General features: G+C 43.9%; 1 protein-coding gene across 6 annotated transcripts in view; it reads right to left on the reverse strand.

The window, feature by feature from the left end:
* MAST2 (microtubule associated serine/threonine kinase 2) overlaps positions 1-18,468 on the reverse strand; it is a 345,729-nt gene that overhangs the window by 60,346 nt on the left and 266,915 nt on the right. For 4 of the 6 annotated variants that reach the window (XM_039483464.1, XM_039483462.1, XM_039483466.1 and 1 more), the window contains 3 exons: positions 10,202-10,222; positions 7,457-7,535; positions 139-293 (listed from right to left, as the gene is read on the reverse strand). In XM_039483464.1, coding sequence (XP_039339398.1) covers positions 139-293; positions 7,457-7,535; positions 10,202-10,222 — 255 coding nt within the window. The remainder of the gene's footprint in view (positions 1-138; positions 294-7,456; positions 7,536-10,201; positions 10,223-18,468) is intronic. The other 2 variants (XM_039483465.1, XM_039483463.1) reach the window with 1 other exon arrangement.

Below are 18,468 nucleotides of genomic sequence, written 5' to 3' on the forward strand. Positions count from 1 at the left end.
GAAGTGGTATTGGTTAAAATAACTATGAAATCAGCAGAAAACTCTAATTCCATATTACTATCCTTACAACTGAAACACATAGCTGAAAGGCAATGCATAACAACATCTCAGATTCAAGGAGTGGAGTGTAAAGCTCACCTGAGACTGCGAGATCGTGGCCGCATGGCTGGAGAATGACGTCCTTCCTCGTCAGTGATGCTCTCAGTGCTGAAATGCTTTGTCAGGAAATGAAGTTCATCTGCCGTTGGCTGAAAGGGCAGCTGGTGCAGCTTCTCCTGGGATGAGCATGATGACTGAGTACAGAAAAATATAGAAAAGAAATACACTAAACGCATGCATAGGGGACAGCTCATGAATGGAAACAAACACCGAATATTCCAACAGAAAAGAGAAGTTGTTAACCAGAACAAGTGCCTCTTTTTATTTTCCTGACTAGGCTAGCTTGACCCTAAAGGTATATATAACTCTAAGGCTGTTAGATCTGGACAGCTTTTGGGGATGCCTAAGAGATTATAAATTCCCACATCTCCTCGAATTATTCAATCTGATCTTGAAGGTAACTTCCTAGTGGGAGAAACGGAAGGGAGCAGCTTTGGGAAGGACAAAGAGGTTCCTGGAATGTTGAACAACTTTTCTTTCCTTTCCCTTTATGCTCCCTCATCTCAAGAATTTCATTAGCATGGAGTAATGCTATGGAGGTGTGTAGTACATGAAAATTAACACTGTTAATTGGCTCTCTTTAACGTTTGTTATTGTAATTGCTCTGTATTTCATTTCTCCCTAGTTTTACCCATCAGGTGGCTTCTCATTGAGCAGGCAGTAATAAAATCAGGGCAGCTGACTTTGCAGATGTGTTGTATGTAGTGTTGTTGTACCCACGTTGGTCCCAGGATATTAGAGACACAAGGTGGGTGAGGTGGTAACTTTTATTGGACCAACCTCTGTTGGTGAGAGTTCTGTTTTGTGCCTCACTGACAGAAGTTGGTCCAGTAATAGACCTCACCCACTTGTCTCTCTTTTGCAGGTATGTGTAACGAACAGGGTTTCCCTTGTTTGGCCGTTACAAAGTGGTGAACAGTTGATTCAGTTTTAAATGATCTGCTGTGCTTATGACATGCGTACACTGGTGTAAGGCACTGATGTGCTGAGTAAGCGCTTTTAACTCCTGAATCCAGAGACAATGGGAGTTAAATGGAAATTAACTGGAATATACTTTTGGCAAAAACATGGATGCTGTTTAAAGGTTGGCTAGAATCTTCAGAAAAGATTAAAAACAAAGTTTCTAGAGTTATTTGCTGTTGAAGAAATTGATGAGCTTTAGAAAAGAAAGTTACTTAGTGTGGCTTAGAAGTTAAAGCCAAGTGCTGATGACAGTGTCTCAGGTTAGTGTAAATTCACTGGGGGAAAACAGCACTCTTTCAATGCTGCTAGCCCACGGTGGTGGTGGTGTTTGTTTAGACCAGATGCATCCAAACTTACCAGGAGCCTAAGAACTGCACCTAACTTGCAGGAAAAAACAATAATTGTGCTGCAGCTGCCTACCTCTGATATAGAGTCTGACCTTGCGGTATCCAAGTCTGGCTACCTAGATCAATGTGGGGAATTGCATGCTGGGGCTTATAATCATATATGCGACAGGCCACAATTTTACATAAAAAATTAGGGCAGCTAAGGTCTATGGGGCAGATTCTCTGCCCTGATTCACTCCCTTTTGCACCTGAAGAGGTGCACAGAGAGCAGAAACCACTTTTAAGTCACCAGAGGAAGCCCCATGCGAGACTAGAGAGGTGGTGTTACCTCCTATGCCTCCTTCCCTTCAGCTATTGGTGCAAGGAGCATTTCAGAGTGGGGACGGGAGCAGCTGAAGCATGGTGCACTCCAGCAATCACCAGCTAGCACATAGTCCCAAGGGTGATCATAGCCAGCTGGCAAAAGTTTGAGCAGTTCCAGGTTTGGTCTAATCTGTGCTTGGGTCAGGAGTGAGAATCAGGGAGTCTGTTAGGACTCCAAACACTGTCATGCCCAGCTTATGCGGAGTGCAGCAAAGAATCTGCCCCTGTATTACACAAGTATGTGGAACACATTTGGTCTTCAAGCTCACTTTAGTCACCCAGATGTATACTGCCTTAGGTGTGCAGTACAAGGAGAGAAAGTTCTCTGTGCATCTTGAGGTAGAAAGGAATGGAAAAACAGTGATGCTTTCCAAGGGATGTATGTGCCATAGACTAGATAATATGCTGCCATATAGGACAAAAAGCTTAGAGAGACATAAACTTAAGAAGTGTAGTAATATCAGGGTTCCTAAGTGGTTCTGATATTACATATGTCTTTGATCCAGAAGAAATTAAAATAGAGTCAGCATATAACAAGAGCTAACATATCTGTCAAACTCTTTGCAGATTTAGTAAATAATAGCATCACAATCCATACACCCAGAAAAGAGACATGATGGTTTCTGGCATTTCAAGCACTGAAAATGTATGCCTGCCAGCAACACAATCACTCAAGAAACAGAGAAAATTTAAACATTTTCATCTCATGATGTCTTGCCAAAACCCTCCTTCCGCTTTGTCTCTTCAAGAGATATCAGACTACACAGCGCTGGAACTCCAGGGAATATTTAAGGAGATCCAGTGCCAAGTATTAGGAGATGTGCTTTCTTTAGCCAAAGGCTTCTTTAGCTCTCAAAAGCCTTCAAGGAATACATCCATGTACTAACAAAGCATGAGAGCAATGCGAAACACAGCTGTATTATTGATTTTGATGAAGTCACAGAATTCGATATTAGCAGTAGAGCAATGCAAACATCCCTGTGGTATCTCAGTTACAGCCAGAGAATTAGCCAGCTTATTGCAAGCAAAAGCTTGTAGCTAATCTTACTGCAGCTTTTAAATTAACTCTGAGCCTAGTAAATAAATAGCAAATTAGATATCTAAGGAAATAATTGTATATTAGCCTGTTCAATTAATTTCTCTAGGTTCACATATCTGAAAATCTGCACCCATGTCAGTCAAGCACAGCATTCTCAGTGCTTGCACGATAAGAAGCGTATTGTCTTCGTACAGTAACTGAAATTTTAAAAGGCAGCAGGTATTTTGCTGAAAAATGGACTTTGTGGCACCAGCAATACAAAAGTTGAAAAATGTACAGAGAGAGAGAGCGATACTTTTAGTAAGCTCAGTATAGCTAAGTGTCTAAGTGTTAATTCAGCTGGCAGAGCTGCTGTCCATTGACCAAGACCACCACAGGATGGCTCTCACTAGAGAAATGGGCATAACACACAGCAAATTCAGGCCACCAGAATGGGGCCTCTTAATTGGTTCCCGGCATTCCAGTATTTCACTCACTAATGGTAGGCAGACAGAAGGGGTTAACAAACTGGTTTCTCTCATTTTAAAAGGCAATATAATACAATGGACCGGACACACCAGTCAGGAGCTTGGTATTCCCAGATTCTAGTCTCACCTGTGCCACTAACTCACTGTATCCTTTCAAGCCACTTGAACTCTTAGGATATGTCTACACAGCCCATGGGAGTGAGCTTCCCAGCCCTGCTTGACAGACTTGGAGTAGTGGGGCTCGTGCTAATGCTCCAAACATAGTTGAGTAGACAATGCTTTGAAGTTGCGGTTTGGGTTGGAGCTCAGGCTCTGAAGCCCACCTCCCTCCCAAGGCTTTTGCCCATGTTAAAAGATTCCTCAGGCCTTTCCTTTGAACAGCTCTAGTGCCCCCATGCTTCAGAACAAGGACTTGAAATTTGGCAGGGAGTGGCCTTTGCGTCAGCCATGTGCTTTTTGCTGGGCCTGTGAAAATCTGCCCCAAATTTGGCCAAGTTATAAACCTATGAACAATCACATTTCAGACTGTGCTCCTTCCCTTCCCGACTCCTACCTGAGACTGGATGCTGTACACACCATTTTCTCAGAACAACAGAGTATGCTCCAGCCCAGCGTTACAGGGCCAAAGCCAGATTTTCTTAATAATGGCTGCTCCGAGCTGGGATGGGGTTGGGCACTGGAACTAAGAGCAAGGAGCCAGGCCTGCCCCTGCTGCCCAGATAGCATGAAGAATGAGGCTGCCAGATTTTGAATGCAGAAGGGAGAAAAGCCAGACAACACAGGAGAGAAAGGAGTAGAATGGGAAAAGGAATCTCGTGAGACTAGGACTGGAGTGGGGGGATAGGGAGAAACTGTGACTGGGAATTGTGGGAGACTGGGAATGAGAATCCAAAGGTACGTCCAGACTACCCGCCGAATCGGCAGGTAGCGATCGATTTTGCAGGGATCGATATATCGCGTCTCATCTAGCCGCGATATATCAATCCCCGAACGCGCTCCCGTCGACTCCGGAATTCCACCGGAGCGAGTGGCGGTAGCGGAGTTGATGGGGGAGCCGCGGACGTCGATCCCGAGCGGTGAGGATGGGAGGTAAGTCGGGATAAGATACTTCGACTTCAGCTATGGTATTCCCGTAGCTGAAGTTGCGTATCTTACCTCGACACTGCCCCCCAGTGTGGACCAGGCCCAAGAGGGGGAGACTGTGATGAGGAGCTGGGGATGGGATGTGTGGGCAGGGAAATGAGGCTGGATGAAGGGCCCAGAGAGAGAGACTGGAAACCAATGGAGGAGAAGGGAAAAGAAGGATTGGATGAGGAGTTAGGAGGGGACAACTGGGACAGGATGGTCAAGGAGGCTGAGGACAAAGACTTGGGGTGGGATGGGGGAATTGGGATTGGTTAGGTGAGGAGATTGGGACTGGGTATGGGGAAGGGAAGAGACAGAGTGGTTGGGATAGAAGACAGTGAGACCAAAGGCAGAGACTTGGACTGGGACTAGAAGCCTAAGGAAGAGAGACTGGGATTTGGTAGGTGAGGAGAATAGGAATGGCACAAAGAGCCAGGAGTGGGGCAGGGACAAGTTGCAGGAGATGGGGCAGCAGGGTCTGTCCATTAAAGCACACTCCCCTCCAGAGCCTGGAACGGAACCCAACATTCCTGAGCCTCACCAGTGCTCTGCAGTAATCAAATATTTGTGAAACTCACTGGAAAAGCTTGTGTCTCATCCTCCCCTCTAATGATGGTCCACATAAAGGATGATAACATACTAGTGTGATCAGTTACTTCCTTAGCTCAAGTAGAAAATCAGTGTGGTGGATCTATAGTTTCCAACTCTCCTGATGACCCATTGGGTGACAATGTGATACCATGCCATATAATTTGATTTTTTTTTTAAACTTCAGAAATTACACACAAAAAACTATGTTAAAATATCATCATCAAGGTTACAAAGATAAGCACTCCAGAGCAAGGAAATACCAGAATCAAGGTGCTTATGTTACCTTAATTTATACCTTGTGCATATGCATTATGATACAGTCTTTTATTACATGATCATACGTTCTCTTTCCACAAGACCCGTCTCATTCGGTTCACAGGATGGACCTGCTCTGGTGATGACTCAAGGTTATGTAGTAAAAGGGGCTGTTGTCTGCAGGACCCCTGCTTCATTTGTTGCAGAAGTTGGAAGGTGAATGAGGGGGATGGATTACAGTAAGAGAAAGGATGGTATGTGGTTAAAACTGTTAAATGCTGCACTGGATAACTGAATTCTGTCTCTTTCTGCTACAGAGTTCCTGTGTGATGCCAGCAAGTTGCTTAAACCAAACTTTTCACAGATGGTCACTAATTACGTGTACCTCATTTTCTGGGTGCCTGACTTGAGACCCTGGAGTCTGATTTGCAGAAGTGCAAAAAATTCACAGCTGCAAATAACAACAGTGGGAGTTGGTTTTTGAACATATAAAATGCTAAGCACTCTGAAAAAATCAGGTCCTACTCATCTCAAATTGGGCTCCCAAAATTAAGAACATAGCAGCAGCCATGCTGGGTCAGACCAATGGCCCATCGAACCTAGCATCCTGATTCTGATAGTGGTGGGTGCCAGATGCTTCAGACAGAATAATAGAACAGGGCAATTTCGAGTGATCCACCCCCTGTAGCACAGTTTCTGGCAGTTAGAGGTTTAGGGTTACCTGGTGCACGGGGTTGCGCCCGACCACGTTAGCTAATAGTCACTGATGGACCTGTCCTCCATGAACTTATCTAATTTTTTTTGAACCCAGTTATACTTCTGGTCTTCACAATATCCCAAGGCAACAAGTCCCACAGGTTCACTGTGTGTTATGTGTCGAAGTACTTCCTTTTGTTTGTTGGAAACTTGCTGCCTATTAACTTCATTGGATGACCCAGGTTCTTGCGTTATGTGAAGGGGATTTGTGAAGATTAGTAGGCATTTTTTACCTTAATCTCCCTCTGTGTCTGTTCACCATCTGAAAAATGCAGATAAGAATACCCTCTTGCCTCAAGAAGTGTTGTGAAAATTAATTAATTAATTAATGTTTGTGAAGCACTCAGACACTATTGTAATGAGTGCCATAGGAAAGCCCATGAGAAAATTAACAATTCCGTCTTCAGAGCAGGATTTGAATAGTAAGCAGTAAATAAGGCCTCAGGCCACATTTTGCTTAATGAAGATAAAACAAAACACTGAGTAACTGCTCATTAAATGAGCACAGTTCATCCTTTGCACTGAATAGGGCAGAGGTGCTATGGAAAAAAATAGAACATGATCATATAATTAAAGACTATCATAATGCATACATACAAGAGGGACAAATTAAGTTTACACGGGCAAATTTTATTCTGGCATCTCCTAACTTTTGAGTGCTTGATTTCGCAACATTAATAACGTTCTTTTAATTGAATTTTCTGTGTAATTTCAAATATAATTTACTGTTGATACACAATGAAGAGTATGATTCACAATGTGAAATGTCAGACTGCGACATTAAGGAAAAATGGGCACAGATCTCTTTCAATTTCTGATAATGGCATATTAGGCTTCTGGTGATATTGTAGTCAGGTAAATTGTAAAAGTCTAGACTCTTTCAGTCACGTGTATAAGGAAAATATATAATGAAGGTACAGCTGCATTCAGAGAATCAAACTATTATCAAGTTGAATAAAAGGTGTATATTATCACCTTTCCTCCCAGACAGCATGTCAGTAGAGAGCTCTTCTACCCACTGGTGACTAAAGTTCAAAAGTGGACAAGAATTTCACATCTGGTTTAAAAGTAGCTGAGAGCTTGCTAATGATTAAGCATTCCATCTCCAAGTGCCGACACTACCGATGCAATGTTCCCCTCAGCTGTGCAATGGAGAAGGGGCAGTGGGACTGGCACGAATACTGAAGGCAAAGAGTAGATGGGAAGAGCTGGGAAATGGAGAAAAAGCAGCACAACTGATAATTAAAATAATTTTTAAAGCAAATAGCATATTAAATTAAAGGTTGACAAAACAATGAAAAAATATTGAACATCTAGCAAGGATTTAAAAGTTGATGGGTTAGGATGTATTTAAACACACAGAGTTATCTGAAAAAGTCTTTGCCACTTACTGAAACTGTTGAACTGGGAGTGTTTGTTCCATATCCAGATGAAGGAAGAGAGGCCAGGGACCAGCGGCGCCCATCCGTTCTGAGGAAAAGATGCAAGAGAAATTATTTTGATGGATACAATGTGGACAATGTTTTGGGGAAGGTCTAAAATAGATCGCCAACCTTACATTTTGATTGCATTTTCCAGAGAATCCAGTGGTCCTAGAAATCACTTTGGGTAAAATTTTGAAAATGCATCTGTGTGAGTGAGGAGCTTAAATCTCACTGAAAGTCAATGGGACTTAAGCCCCTAAATGACTTAGGCACTTTTGAACGTTTTACCCTTTGTTTTTAAGTGGACATTATTGGGATCAGATAAATCTTTTATACTTCCAAATTTCATTAAAAGAGACAGTCACAGCAGCTGATTCCTTAGGGTAACACCTTGGAATCACTGCTGCTGCAGCTCCTTTTCCCTCCAAATAGCAAATTATATTATATTATATTATATTAAATAACATAACACTAACTTTTTATTCTCTAAAGATCACTTTCCTCACTACAATTTACAATATTAGTAGTAATTTGCTTTCTTGTATTTGTAACCTATGGAAATGTCTCCTCACCATTGGAAAGAGTGTTGCGCACACAGCTGCTAAAGAAAAAAATGTGACAAACCAAAAAACCCACTGATGCATACTAGAAATACTGCAGAAAGGGTGGTGTAATTTTAACACCAAACCTGTAAAACATGAAATATGTAATTGCTTCTAAAAGAGACATCAATTTCCCCCAAAAAACCTCAGGGAGGGAGAAAATTGTATTCATTAGCTAAATCTAGTAAGAGTGTCTGTCTCCTGTTAAACCCCAAAGCATTCTATCCCATTCACAATCCACTCTGGGATGGATGATAATGGTTTCCATCCTGTCCTGTACTCCACATCAATAGAACTAACACCATGTATTAAGATTTCTGGTACAAGTATCTTTTCTCCCAAAACAGAGGCAAATTATCAATACCTGTTCACATAAGATGAGAGTGAATTCAACAATTAAGAGCTTTTAATACAATTTAGAGAAGACTCCTGGTTTTTTGGTGCAATTTATATACAGTACATGGGTATATAACAGGATCTTTTTTTTTTTTAATTAGTGGAGGACCAAACTTGGGCTTATAATGGAAACTCAGTTAACCTTTGCTATGGAGTGAATGCCATCTCTCCATTATCCACCCACATAGGCCCCCTGGTTCAGGAAGGCTCTTAAAGCATGTACTTGAAGTTAAGCACATGCTTTAGTTTTTTCCTGAATATGGATGTTTTCCTGAACCACAGCCTTCTTATACTGACATGTACCTCTCCTTGTGGTAATAAAACTATTTGAGCACCAGAGAGGGGAATAAATATATTTATTTCTGAAAGAATACAAAAAAAAAAGGTTCATGCTTCATGCACAAAATCATAAAGGTTTATAACCAATTCCTATTAATGCATGCCTTAGTTAAAACCCCATTTAGACATAGGGTGTTTCTGGCAAGATACCAAGAGAATCCTCCCCACATGTTGCAAAAACTTCTTGTTATATTCCTGAAAACTTCCAAATTTCCTGTACACTACAGAAAATTCCTTTCTTACCTCCATAAAAGCAAGTGTAAACAGACAATGTGAATTATTGGGCTACATGATTAGGTAGCAGACTGGTGACTGGATGGGATTTAGGAGATCTGTGTTTAGTTCCTGGTTCAGACAGACTTTCCATATGACATTAGGCAAGTCACTTAACTTACCATGTGCCTCAATTCCTTCATATATAAAATGGGGACAATCCTGCTTTTTTATTTCACAAGAGTGTTGAGGAGATAAAATCCATTAAAGATTGAGAGAGGCCCAAACACTATGGCAATGAGGGCCACATAAGCAGATAGACATATTAGATGAGAGATTTTAGAAAGCACAGATATTATTGAACAGATGCAAAATGATAGAAGATTAGGCCCATTTTCCTCTTCAAAGAATTTTCATATTTGATCACAAAGATGTAAAAACTATCTCCCGTTCCCCTTAGCTTCACTTAAACTATCCCAAGATGGCAAGTCGCAGTTCTTGGTGCCATTTCCACAAAAACTGATGCAACATTGAGAAGTGTGTTAATCAATGTAATGAAGACCAGCTGTGTATCTTGCCAACAAAGAGCATCAGTATGCAACTAGCAAAATTTCTTTTTCAAAAATTCAAGAAACAAACAGCAAGACTTTCAAAGAAAATTACTTCCTCAATTAGCAAAATGTTTCAAAATTACTTCAATGTGTAAAATAAGAGGAAAAGATATAAAAAGTGATGCAGTACTAATTTAGGAAGGGATGCTGGGAACAAAAGAAAACTTTAGGTCATTTATTTCATTTTGGAATTATCCCTGCTGGGACAATGAAACATTGGCAAAACAAACAACTTTGGCCATACATAACCTACTAAAAAGTAATTTTAAAGCAAGTGTGTTTGTGGCAGTTGTGTTAACATCACGCAATGTAGACTAGATCAACTTCACCATGACAAAGTGTTGTGTGAACAAAGCATTTTCTCTTGGAGGGATCCCTGTTAATTATAAGTTGCTATACAAAGACTCAAAATTTTTATTCTCAAAGTGTAAATGCTGAATGCCTAAATGGGGTTATTACAGCACACATACTCATTAGCCACATATCATAATACAATCATGCAAAAGCATTACATACACACAGCAGCAATATATATCTGATATACCCTTTACCTGTCTGCTCTGTGTCCATGGCTGAATTGAAGAAATTGTGCAGTGATAATAAGGAAGGGAAAAAATAAAAATCATGAATGTGATTTCTGGAAAACCAGTAACAAAATTTGACTATTGATCATTACAGTCACTTTTACTGAATGTCACACAATACTGCATGGACAGAAGTGGATATGTCCTTCATCCTGGGAGAATTCTGAATATACTGACTCTGTGGGTTTGAAAAATACTCACTGAATGCTTGTCAACTACCTACTGTCAGATTTTTGATTAACCGCTACTTAAAACGAGGGCCGCCCTACAAGATTTAGTGGTGTAGCCCTGAGGATTAATCTGTTGGTCTGTATAAAATGTCTTTTTGATAAAAGTGTGTAGGCTGCATAGATTAATAGAATTTGCAATAAGCTGTAATGAAGATACCTAGAAACTGCACAGACAGAGACAAACCAACTTTTCAACCTTTACCACCTAGCACTAGCAAGGTGCTTGCACTAACAAGTAAAGATAATTTTAATTTTAACACGTACGTCATGTCCAATGAAAACAAGGTACCTCACCCTTTCCATGGGGAAATGAGAAAAAGGAAGATTTAGGAAGGGCAAAGGATTTCTAAAAAGGGGGCTCCCTCCATCCCAGGGGGCAGGCGATACATCTCTCTCTCTTCCTCCTCTCTCTCACCTGCTTCTCCCTCTTTCCTCTACTAAGCTGTCAATACTATATTAGTATATTTATTTTTCAAAGTTGTGAGTATGAACAAATTCTTATTTTTCTGCTAGAGCATTTAAATTTAAAAAGAGTTTTAGTCTCTCTCTCTTTATAACTCTCCTCTATCAAACAGTGTGAAACAACACCCTCTTTGCACTAGTACATTCAGAACTGTGTAATATCATATATCATATATCTCTTAAATATTTGTATATTTGTAAACTTTGTAATCTCTTACTTTTTTTACATTTACATTTTTTTTTTGTTTTTTTGATTTTAATAAAAAGGTCTGTTTTGACTTTGTTTTGTCTCAGTGTAAATTCCTACCCCCCCATCTCCTTGTATTAAATTCTGTGAAAGCTGATTCAAGGAAACTTTATCTTCTCTGATCACACATATTGGCAGCCATCATATTATTATTATCTATATATAATTATTATTATAACATATAATTAATTAGAAAATTAATTATTAAATAAAACCAAATTGAGTGGATAAATTCCACTGTCCCTATTAACCCTCCCCAAATCAGGCTACAGTGGTGAACCTATTGCCCTTAAAACTAGCATGCTGCTTTCTCAACCAGAACTGCAATATTTTCCATAATGCTGAAGGATCAACTGGTTACAGTTCTGTATTGTGGGAAGAGGAGCCATAATTACTGCACAAAAAGGATCATCTCTGAAGAGACTAGGTCAAATGCAAAGGGAAGAACATGGGCACAAAAACCGATTACCTACCTTTTAGTAACTGTTGTTCTTCGAGATGTGCTGCATATATCCATTCCATTCTAGGTATGCGCGTGCCCACATGTGCAGTCATCGGAGATTTTTGCCTTAGTGGTATCTGTAGGGTTGGCAGCGGCGCCCCCGTGAGTGCTGCGCTCATGCGTCGGTATATCAGGCACCGCCAGCCCTAGGCCCTCTCAGTTCCTTCTTGCCAGCAACTCTGACATAGGGGCAGGAGGGCGGGTAATGTAATGGACATGAGCAGCACATCTTGAAGAACAACAATTACGAAAGGTAGGTAACCATTTTTTCTTCTTCGAGTGCTTGCTCATGTCGATTCCATTCTAGGTGACTCACAAGCAGTGTCAATGGAGGTGGGCTTGGAGTTCACGGTCTTGCAGCGTGCAGCACTGCCTTGCCAAAACCAGCATCGTTCCAGGCCTGCTGGGTAAGTGCATAATGGGATGTAAACGTGTGGAACAGATGACTAGGTAGCAGCTCTACAGATTTCTTGGATCAGCATCTGAGCCAGGAAGGCCACTGATGACGCTTGCGCTCTGGTTGAGTGCGCTGTGACTATTGCTGGTGGAGGCACTTTTGCCAACTCATAGCAGTAGTGGGTGCAGGCCGTGATCGATGTCAGGGACAAGCCCTGGAGCTTGAGGTGCAGAAGATAATCCAGGATCACCTTCAGCGAGGCCTGCTCAGCCAAGATAAGTTGTTCTGAAGCCCAGCACGTGAACCTTTTCCACTTGGCCAGGTAAGCTGCTCTGGTGAAGGGTTCTCTCCTACCCAACAAGACCTGTTGAACCCAGGCTGAGCATTCCCGCTCTTCTGCATTCAGCCATGCAGTAGCCATGCTGTCAAGTGCAATGCTGCCAGGTTCAGGTGCAGCAGGTGTGGCCAGAGAGACAGCTGCAGCTGGGCGGCTACCGAAAGGTCCAGCAGCATGCCGAACCAGTGCTGATGAGGCCACTCAGTGGGTATCAGGATAACCTTCACCCTATTCTGTTCGATCTTCATGAGGACCCTGTGGATCAACAGCACTGGCAGGAAGGCATACATCAGGGCCCCCGACCATGGGAGCAGAAAAGCATCTGACATGGAACCCCTGTCCATCAAAGAATCATAGAATATCAGGGTTGGAAGGGACCTCAGGAGGTCATCTAGTCCAGCCCCCTGCTCAAAGCAGGGCCAATCCCCAGACAGATTTTTGCCCCAGACCCCTAAATGGCCCACTCAAGGATTGAACTCAAAACCCTGGGTTTAGCAGGCCAATACTCAAACCACTGAGCAATCCCTTCCCCACATCCCTTTGAGTGAACAGAACATGTGGCATTTCTAGTTCTGTCGGAACGTGAAGAGGTCCACCTGGGGAGTTCCTCACTTTTGGAAGATCACACTGACCGTCTCCGGGTGGAGCGACCACTCGCTGCAAGACAAGAAGGGTCCTGCTGAGGTGATCTGCTAACACATTCCTGGTCCCGGGCAGGTGCACGGTTACCAGATGAATGGCATGCCACATACAGAAGTCCCAAAGGCTGAGAGCTTCTTGGCAAAGGGCTGATGACCTGGCTCTGCCCTGCCTGTTGATGTAATACATAGTGGCAGTATTGTCTATGAGGACCTGCATCACCTTGCCCTTCAGGTGGGGCAAGTAAACCTGGCAGGCCAGGCAAACCGCTTTTAGCTCCCTGACATTGATATGAAGGGCCAGATCGCCCCACAGCCAGCAGCCTTGAGTGCTGAGCTTGCCCAGACGGGCTCCCCCAGCCCAGCTCCGAAGCACCTGAGACCAGGGTCAGCGACGAGGACTAGGCCACAAAGAACTCCCTCCAACACTGATCCAGGGTTCAACCACCAATACAGGGATGACAGGATGTGCTCCAGCACCCTGACTACCCGGGCCCCACAACCAACTTGTCTGGGGACAAAAATGAGGACTGTACCCCTGAGGGAGGCCCAGGGGCATCTTCCCCCGTGGGGGAGGGTGGCTTAGGGGAAGGTGCAGTCTTCTCTGCCTCGACCTCCAGGTGCGCCTCATGCTGTCGGTGCTGCCATCTGTTGCTCCCAAGTGGCAGCCGATGAGCAGTGTGAAGGGGGCATCGCCATGACCAGCATCCCCCATGTACTCCACTGCATGTTGCTGCCAAGGCAGCACCGTCAATGTCGACATGGCCTCCATTACCCATTCGCACCAGTGGAATCTAGGCAAGGAGCTAAACTGCCCTTCCGCGCCGCACGAATCCCCTTCCAGTGACCACAATGGGGCCATTGACACCCGAGTCTGTCTGCTAACTGTCGCTGTCCACGACCCGTGCCCAGAGCGAGGGGATCGGTGCCGGGGGGACAGGAGACATGACGGAGAGTGCTCCCACAGGTTAGGCGACCAGGACCTGCGCCGAGAGGATGACCAGCGGGAAGGTGAATGGTACTGGTAGTACGGAGACTGGCGGTCCCTCTAGGCGATCTGCATTGAGACGGCGGGGATCGTGATTGCAGTGCCAGTGACCGAGGGTGAGCCCCAGAGGATCTCTGCTGCAACTCCAGCGATCTGCAGCATGGAGGTGGAGAGCATTGCTTTGTCTCGGGGGATCAGCAGTGCTCCACTGCCCTGAGTGGTCTTAGCGGCTGGCTTGCCCTTGTGAGGAGCCTTTGCTGCTTCCTGCGACATGTGCTGTGTCAGCGGTGTGGGCGGAGGCCTTTGCTCTCTTGGTGCCAGGGCAGCTTGTGAAGGCATTGGTGCCATCAGGGCTTTAGGTCCCATGCTGCTCCTGGAAGTCGTTGGTGGACCTTTCAAGGGGTTACGGGCCCCAACCAGGGAGGCACAAACGCGTGGCTCTGGAGTGGCCAGGCAGCCCGAAGTGAGTCCCTTGCCCGATGATCCATGGCCGTTCCTGACTGGTGCTGGAAAGCCGGGCTTCCTTACTATCTTTTTGGACACTGGCAATGAAGAATGGTGCCTGGTGGAGCCCAGTGCCAGGGGCACACTGTGCACCGCAGCTGAGGTACTCGGCGAGCCCTGGCGGGGCAGCACGGAAGCCGGACGAAAGGCGGACTCCATGAGGAGACCCCGTAAACAAATATCCTGCTCTTTGTGCGTATGGGCCCGAAAGTTTTTACAAATATGGCACTTATCTCTCACGTGTGATTCCCCCAAGCACTTGAGGCAGCTGCTATGGGGGTTACTTACAGGCAGTCCGGGCAGGGCTTAACCCTGGGAGACCAGGGCATGCCCCGTCTGAGGCGAAGTCCCCGCTAAAACTCTAACTACTAATTACTTAACACTAAGTACTATAAACAAACTATTTACAAGGCCCTAAATCTCCAAGTCAGTAAAGGTGAAAAACCACTAGCTCTTGCTATGCAAGGAAAGGTGCTCCGACTAACCACCACAGGCGGTAAGAAAGAACTGAGAGGGTGTAGGGCCAGCGGCGCCTGATATACCGACACACAAGGGTCGCTCAGTGCGGCGCCACTGCTGACCCTACGGACACTGCTAAGGCAAAAATCTTCGACGACCGCGCACGTGGGCACGCACACACCGAGAATGGAATCGACATGAGCAAGCTCTCGAAAAGGAAGAACCATTTCTACTTGATGGCAGGGCCTGTGAAAGAGGAAGAGGTCAGACGTGGATGATCTCTCAGGCCCACACAATGATGGCATAATGTTTGTGAGAGATGGAAAATTCTGCTCAGGTAAGATAAGGAAGCACAGTACTTTCCAACGACCCAAGGCACAGAAATTCTCCTGGCAACACAGCGTAGTGATCCACTAAATATAGCTGCACCAGCAGTGCCAGGACAACTAAACCCAGACTTTAAGGATTTAGTGCTACTGGTATCTTGGCTACTTTAAATATTGATGTCATTTTTCTCTTCCTTTTTTTTGGTCCTTGTTCAAATAAAAACAGTTTGAAACAATTTTACATTTTAAATTGAGCATCAACACACAACTTAGACCAAATTAAAATGTATTTTAGTAAAGCTATAGATAAAGGGGGCCCCTGAGCCTCCCAAATCTCCCATTTTTCCTCCCCTTCCCTTCATTAAAAGCCAAAAGTTAATGGCAACCCTCTTTCCAGAGGAATGCTTGATGCAGCTACCTGTGGAAGCAGGCTCTCTCACAACTTCTGTCTGGCAGAGGAGTTTACTAGAAAGGTGACATACTTCCCTTCTCCCCCATTCCTTATGGCTCTCAAGAGCTTTCTTTGCACAGCTTCCAGCCCCTCCTTTTCTGGGATGGAATTTGATCCCCACATGGCAGCACTTGTATTTCTATACTCTTTTCACAGCACCTTTCTCCTGAGGCAAAAATCTAAGGTGCCAGGCACTTGATGCCGCCCTACAAGTTTTGTAAAAAAATAGTTTTATAAAATGAAACTTTAATAGAAATATTTCTGTAAAAGCCATTTAAAAAAATCTATGAAAACACTATGTTATTTGGAGTTAAATATTACCCACCATCCCCTGCATTTGGAACCCTAACTTAGAAGACCAGTTGCCAACTTTCACGCAGTAAATAAGCACCCCGACTTTCACAATAAGCCAAAAATCAAGCTAATCCCATCTCAAAACAAGGCCAGAACAAGCCACTCCCTAAGAACCCCAACACTTCATGTGACTAGATTCCCCCGACATACAGTCTGGGACTGTGGGGGGCCCGCTGTGCACTTGTGACTCTCCCCTCCCTTGTCCCACTTGCCAGGATTGATAAAAAAGAAGCAGCAACAAGCGAAAAGCCAAAAACTAGCCAACAAGCAACTCATGAGCCAATTAATCCAAAAACAAGCCCAATTTCCGCGCTTTTTCCACAGGTCTGGCATGTCAGCTTAGAATTGCTGTCTAGTATATAGGGAATCAAGAGACCTCAGTTCTACTCCTGGCTCAGAAACTGACCTCCTGTGTGCAAGTCACTTCATGTCTCTGTGCCTTTGTTTTCTTTCCAATCCTTTTTCTGGTTTGTTTATTTAGACTGTAAGCTCTTTGGGGGGAAAGGACTGTAACTATGTGGTCTGCACAGCACCTAACCTAATTGTGCCCCAATGTCAGCTGGGGTTTCTTGGCCCTACTGTAATAAATAACATACCACCACCACCATTGTATTGTGACATGGGACAGAATGTGAAATTGTCCAGGCTAGTTCCATTCTCTATACTGAACGAAATGCAAAAGCTAGACAAAGAGCAGTGTTATGCCTAAAAGAGCACAGTATACAGGTTGTGGCCTTGGAACTTTGTAGCACTAATCGTTGCACAATTCATGATTTCCAGGTCACTGTTTAAACAATAAATGCTCACAGAAAGGCAGACATTGCAGCAAATGACTTGTAAAATCATTGATGGTATTTGCTAGGGGCAGGTTCAAGTTTTCCTGTCACTATCATCACAAAACCACCTATGAAATACAATGCACTGCTCCGCTGAGGTTATACTGTTACAAGGTTTGCTTTCTGTTTTGAAAAGGGCTGGGCTTTAAAAGTAATATTGTTAAAATTGTAACAGCCAACAACTGCAGGAAGTTATGCCTTCAGTTTTATCGAACGCTTTCCTTCATGCAGTCCTGGAACCCAATCCCAGGCTGCTGTCAACTGGCACAATTCAAGTGACATCAGTGCAGCTACACTGATTTACACCTGCTCAGGATCTGACCTCCCTTTTTAAATAGGAATGCATTTAAACCATTTGTACTGAACCTACTCTCTTACCTCCTGCCTGCCTCCTCCTCTCCCTGTCCCCTGTATAACAGGTGTGGAGCCAGATAATGAATATGAAACCAGGACATCTGTGACTAACAATAACTCATCCTTATGTGATGCCTGAAAAACAGCATAAAGTCTGCTGCCAACAATATATAGAGGTGTCAGAGGTGGGAAGCAACTCAAGTGACTGACTAGCAAACGCTTTCCTTGAATTATCTGACACTCAGGAGCATAGCCCATGGCCGATCTTTGACTTCTCCCTCTCCCTGCCCCATATATCGCAACTGTTTACAAATCCTGCCACTTCCTTATAATAATAAATAAATGGAGATAAACCTATCTCCTAGAACTGGAAGGGACACTAAAAGGTTATTAAGTCCACCCCCCTGCCTTCACTAGCAGGACTAAGTACTTATTTTTGTCCCAGATGCCTAAGTGGCCCCCTCAAGGACTGAACTCACAACCCTGGGTTTAGCAGGCCAATGCTCAAACCACTGAGCTATCCCTCCCCCTCACCTTTCTTTCTATCTATCTATCTATCTATCTATAAGTCCTGTTTAGGCCCTCATCAGATCCCATCTTGATTACCACAACCTCTGCTTCTCTGGCCAACACTCAGATGGTTTATTTCAGTCCAAGCAAAATGCAGCCACTAGGATCATCTTCCTCATACATGAATCTGATCTTACTACCCTCTTAGAATCCCTCCCCCACATACACCACATCAGGTTCAGTCTTATCCTTGATTTCAAGGCCCAACATTTATCTGCTCCTTGCTATTTATCCAACTTCTCTCTCTTTGTGTTATGCCTCCCTCACTCCCATCCTGTACCCTCCATTCTGCTAAGGATGCCAAATTCAATACCCCATTTATCTGTTTCATTCACAATTGTCTTCACACCTTCTCTTCTATTGTTTCTTACACTACACCCATCACCATGGAATCTGAGCTCCTTCCAAAAGTACGTTACATGATGTGATTAGCAGCTGTTATGTGAGGTTCCCCACGCCACCAACTATATAGGAACACCCTTCCTAAACTTGTCAACAAGGCAACTGCCCTCTCCACATTTCAATCCCTCTGTATTATGCTAGTGAAACACTACGCATTCCTTTTGCAAATGTTAAATT

The sequence above is a fragment of the Mauremys reevesii genome, linkage group 8, assembly GCF_016161935.1.
Source record: "Mauremys reevesii isolate NIE-2019 linkage group 8, ASM1616193v1, whole genome shotgun sequence".
In the NCBI taxonomy this organism is placed as follows: Eukaryota; Metazoa; Chordata; order Testudines; family Geoemydidae; genus Mauremys; species Mauremys reevesii.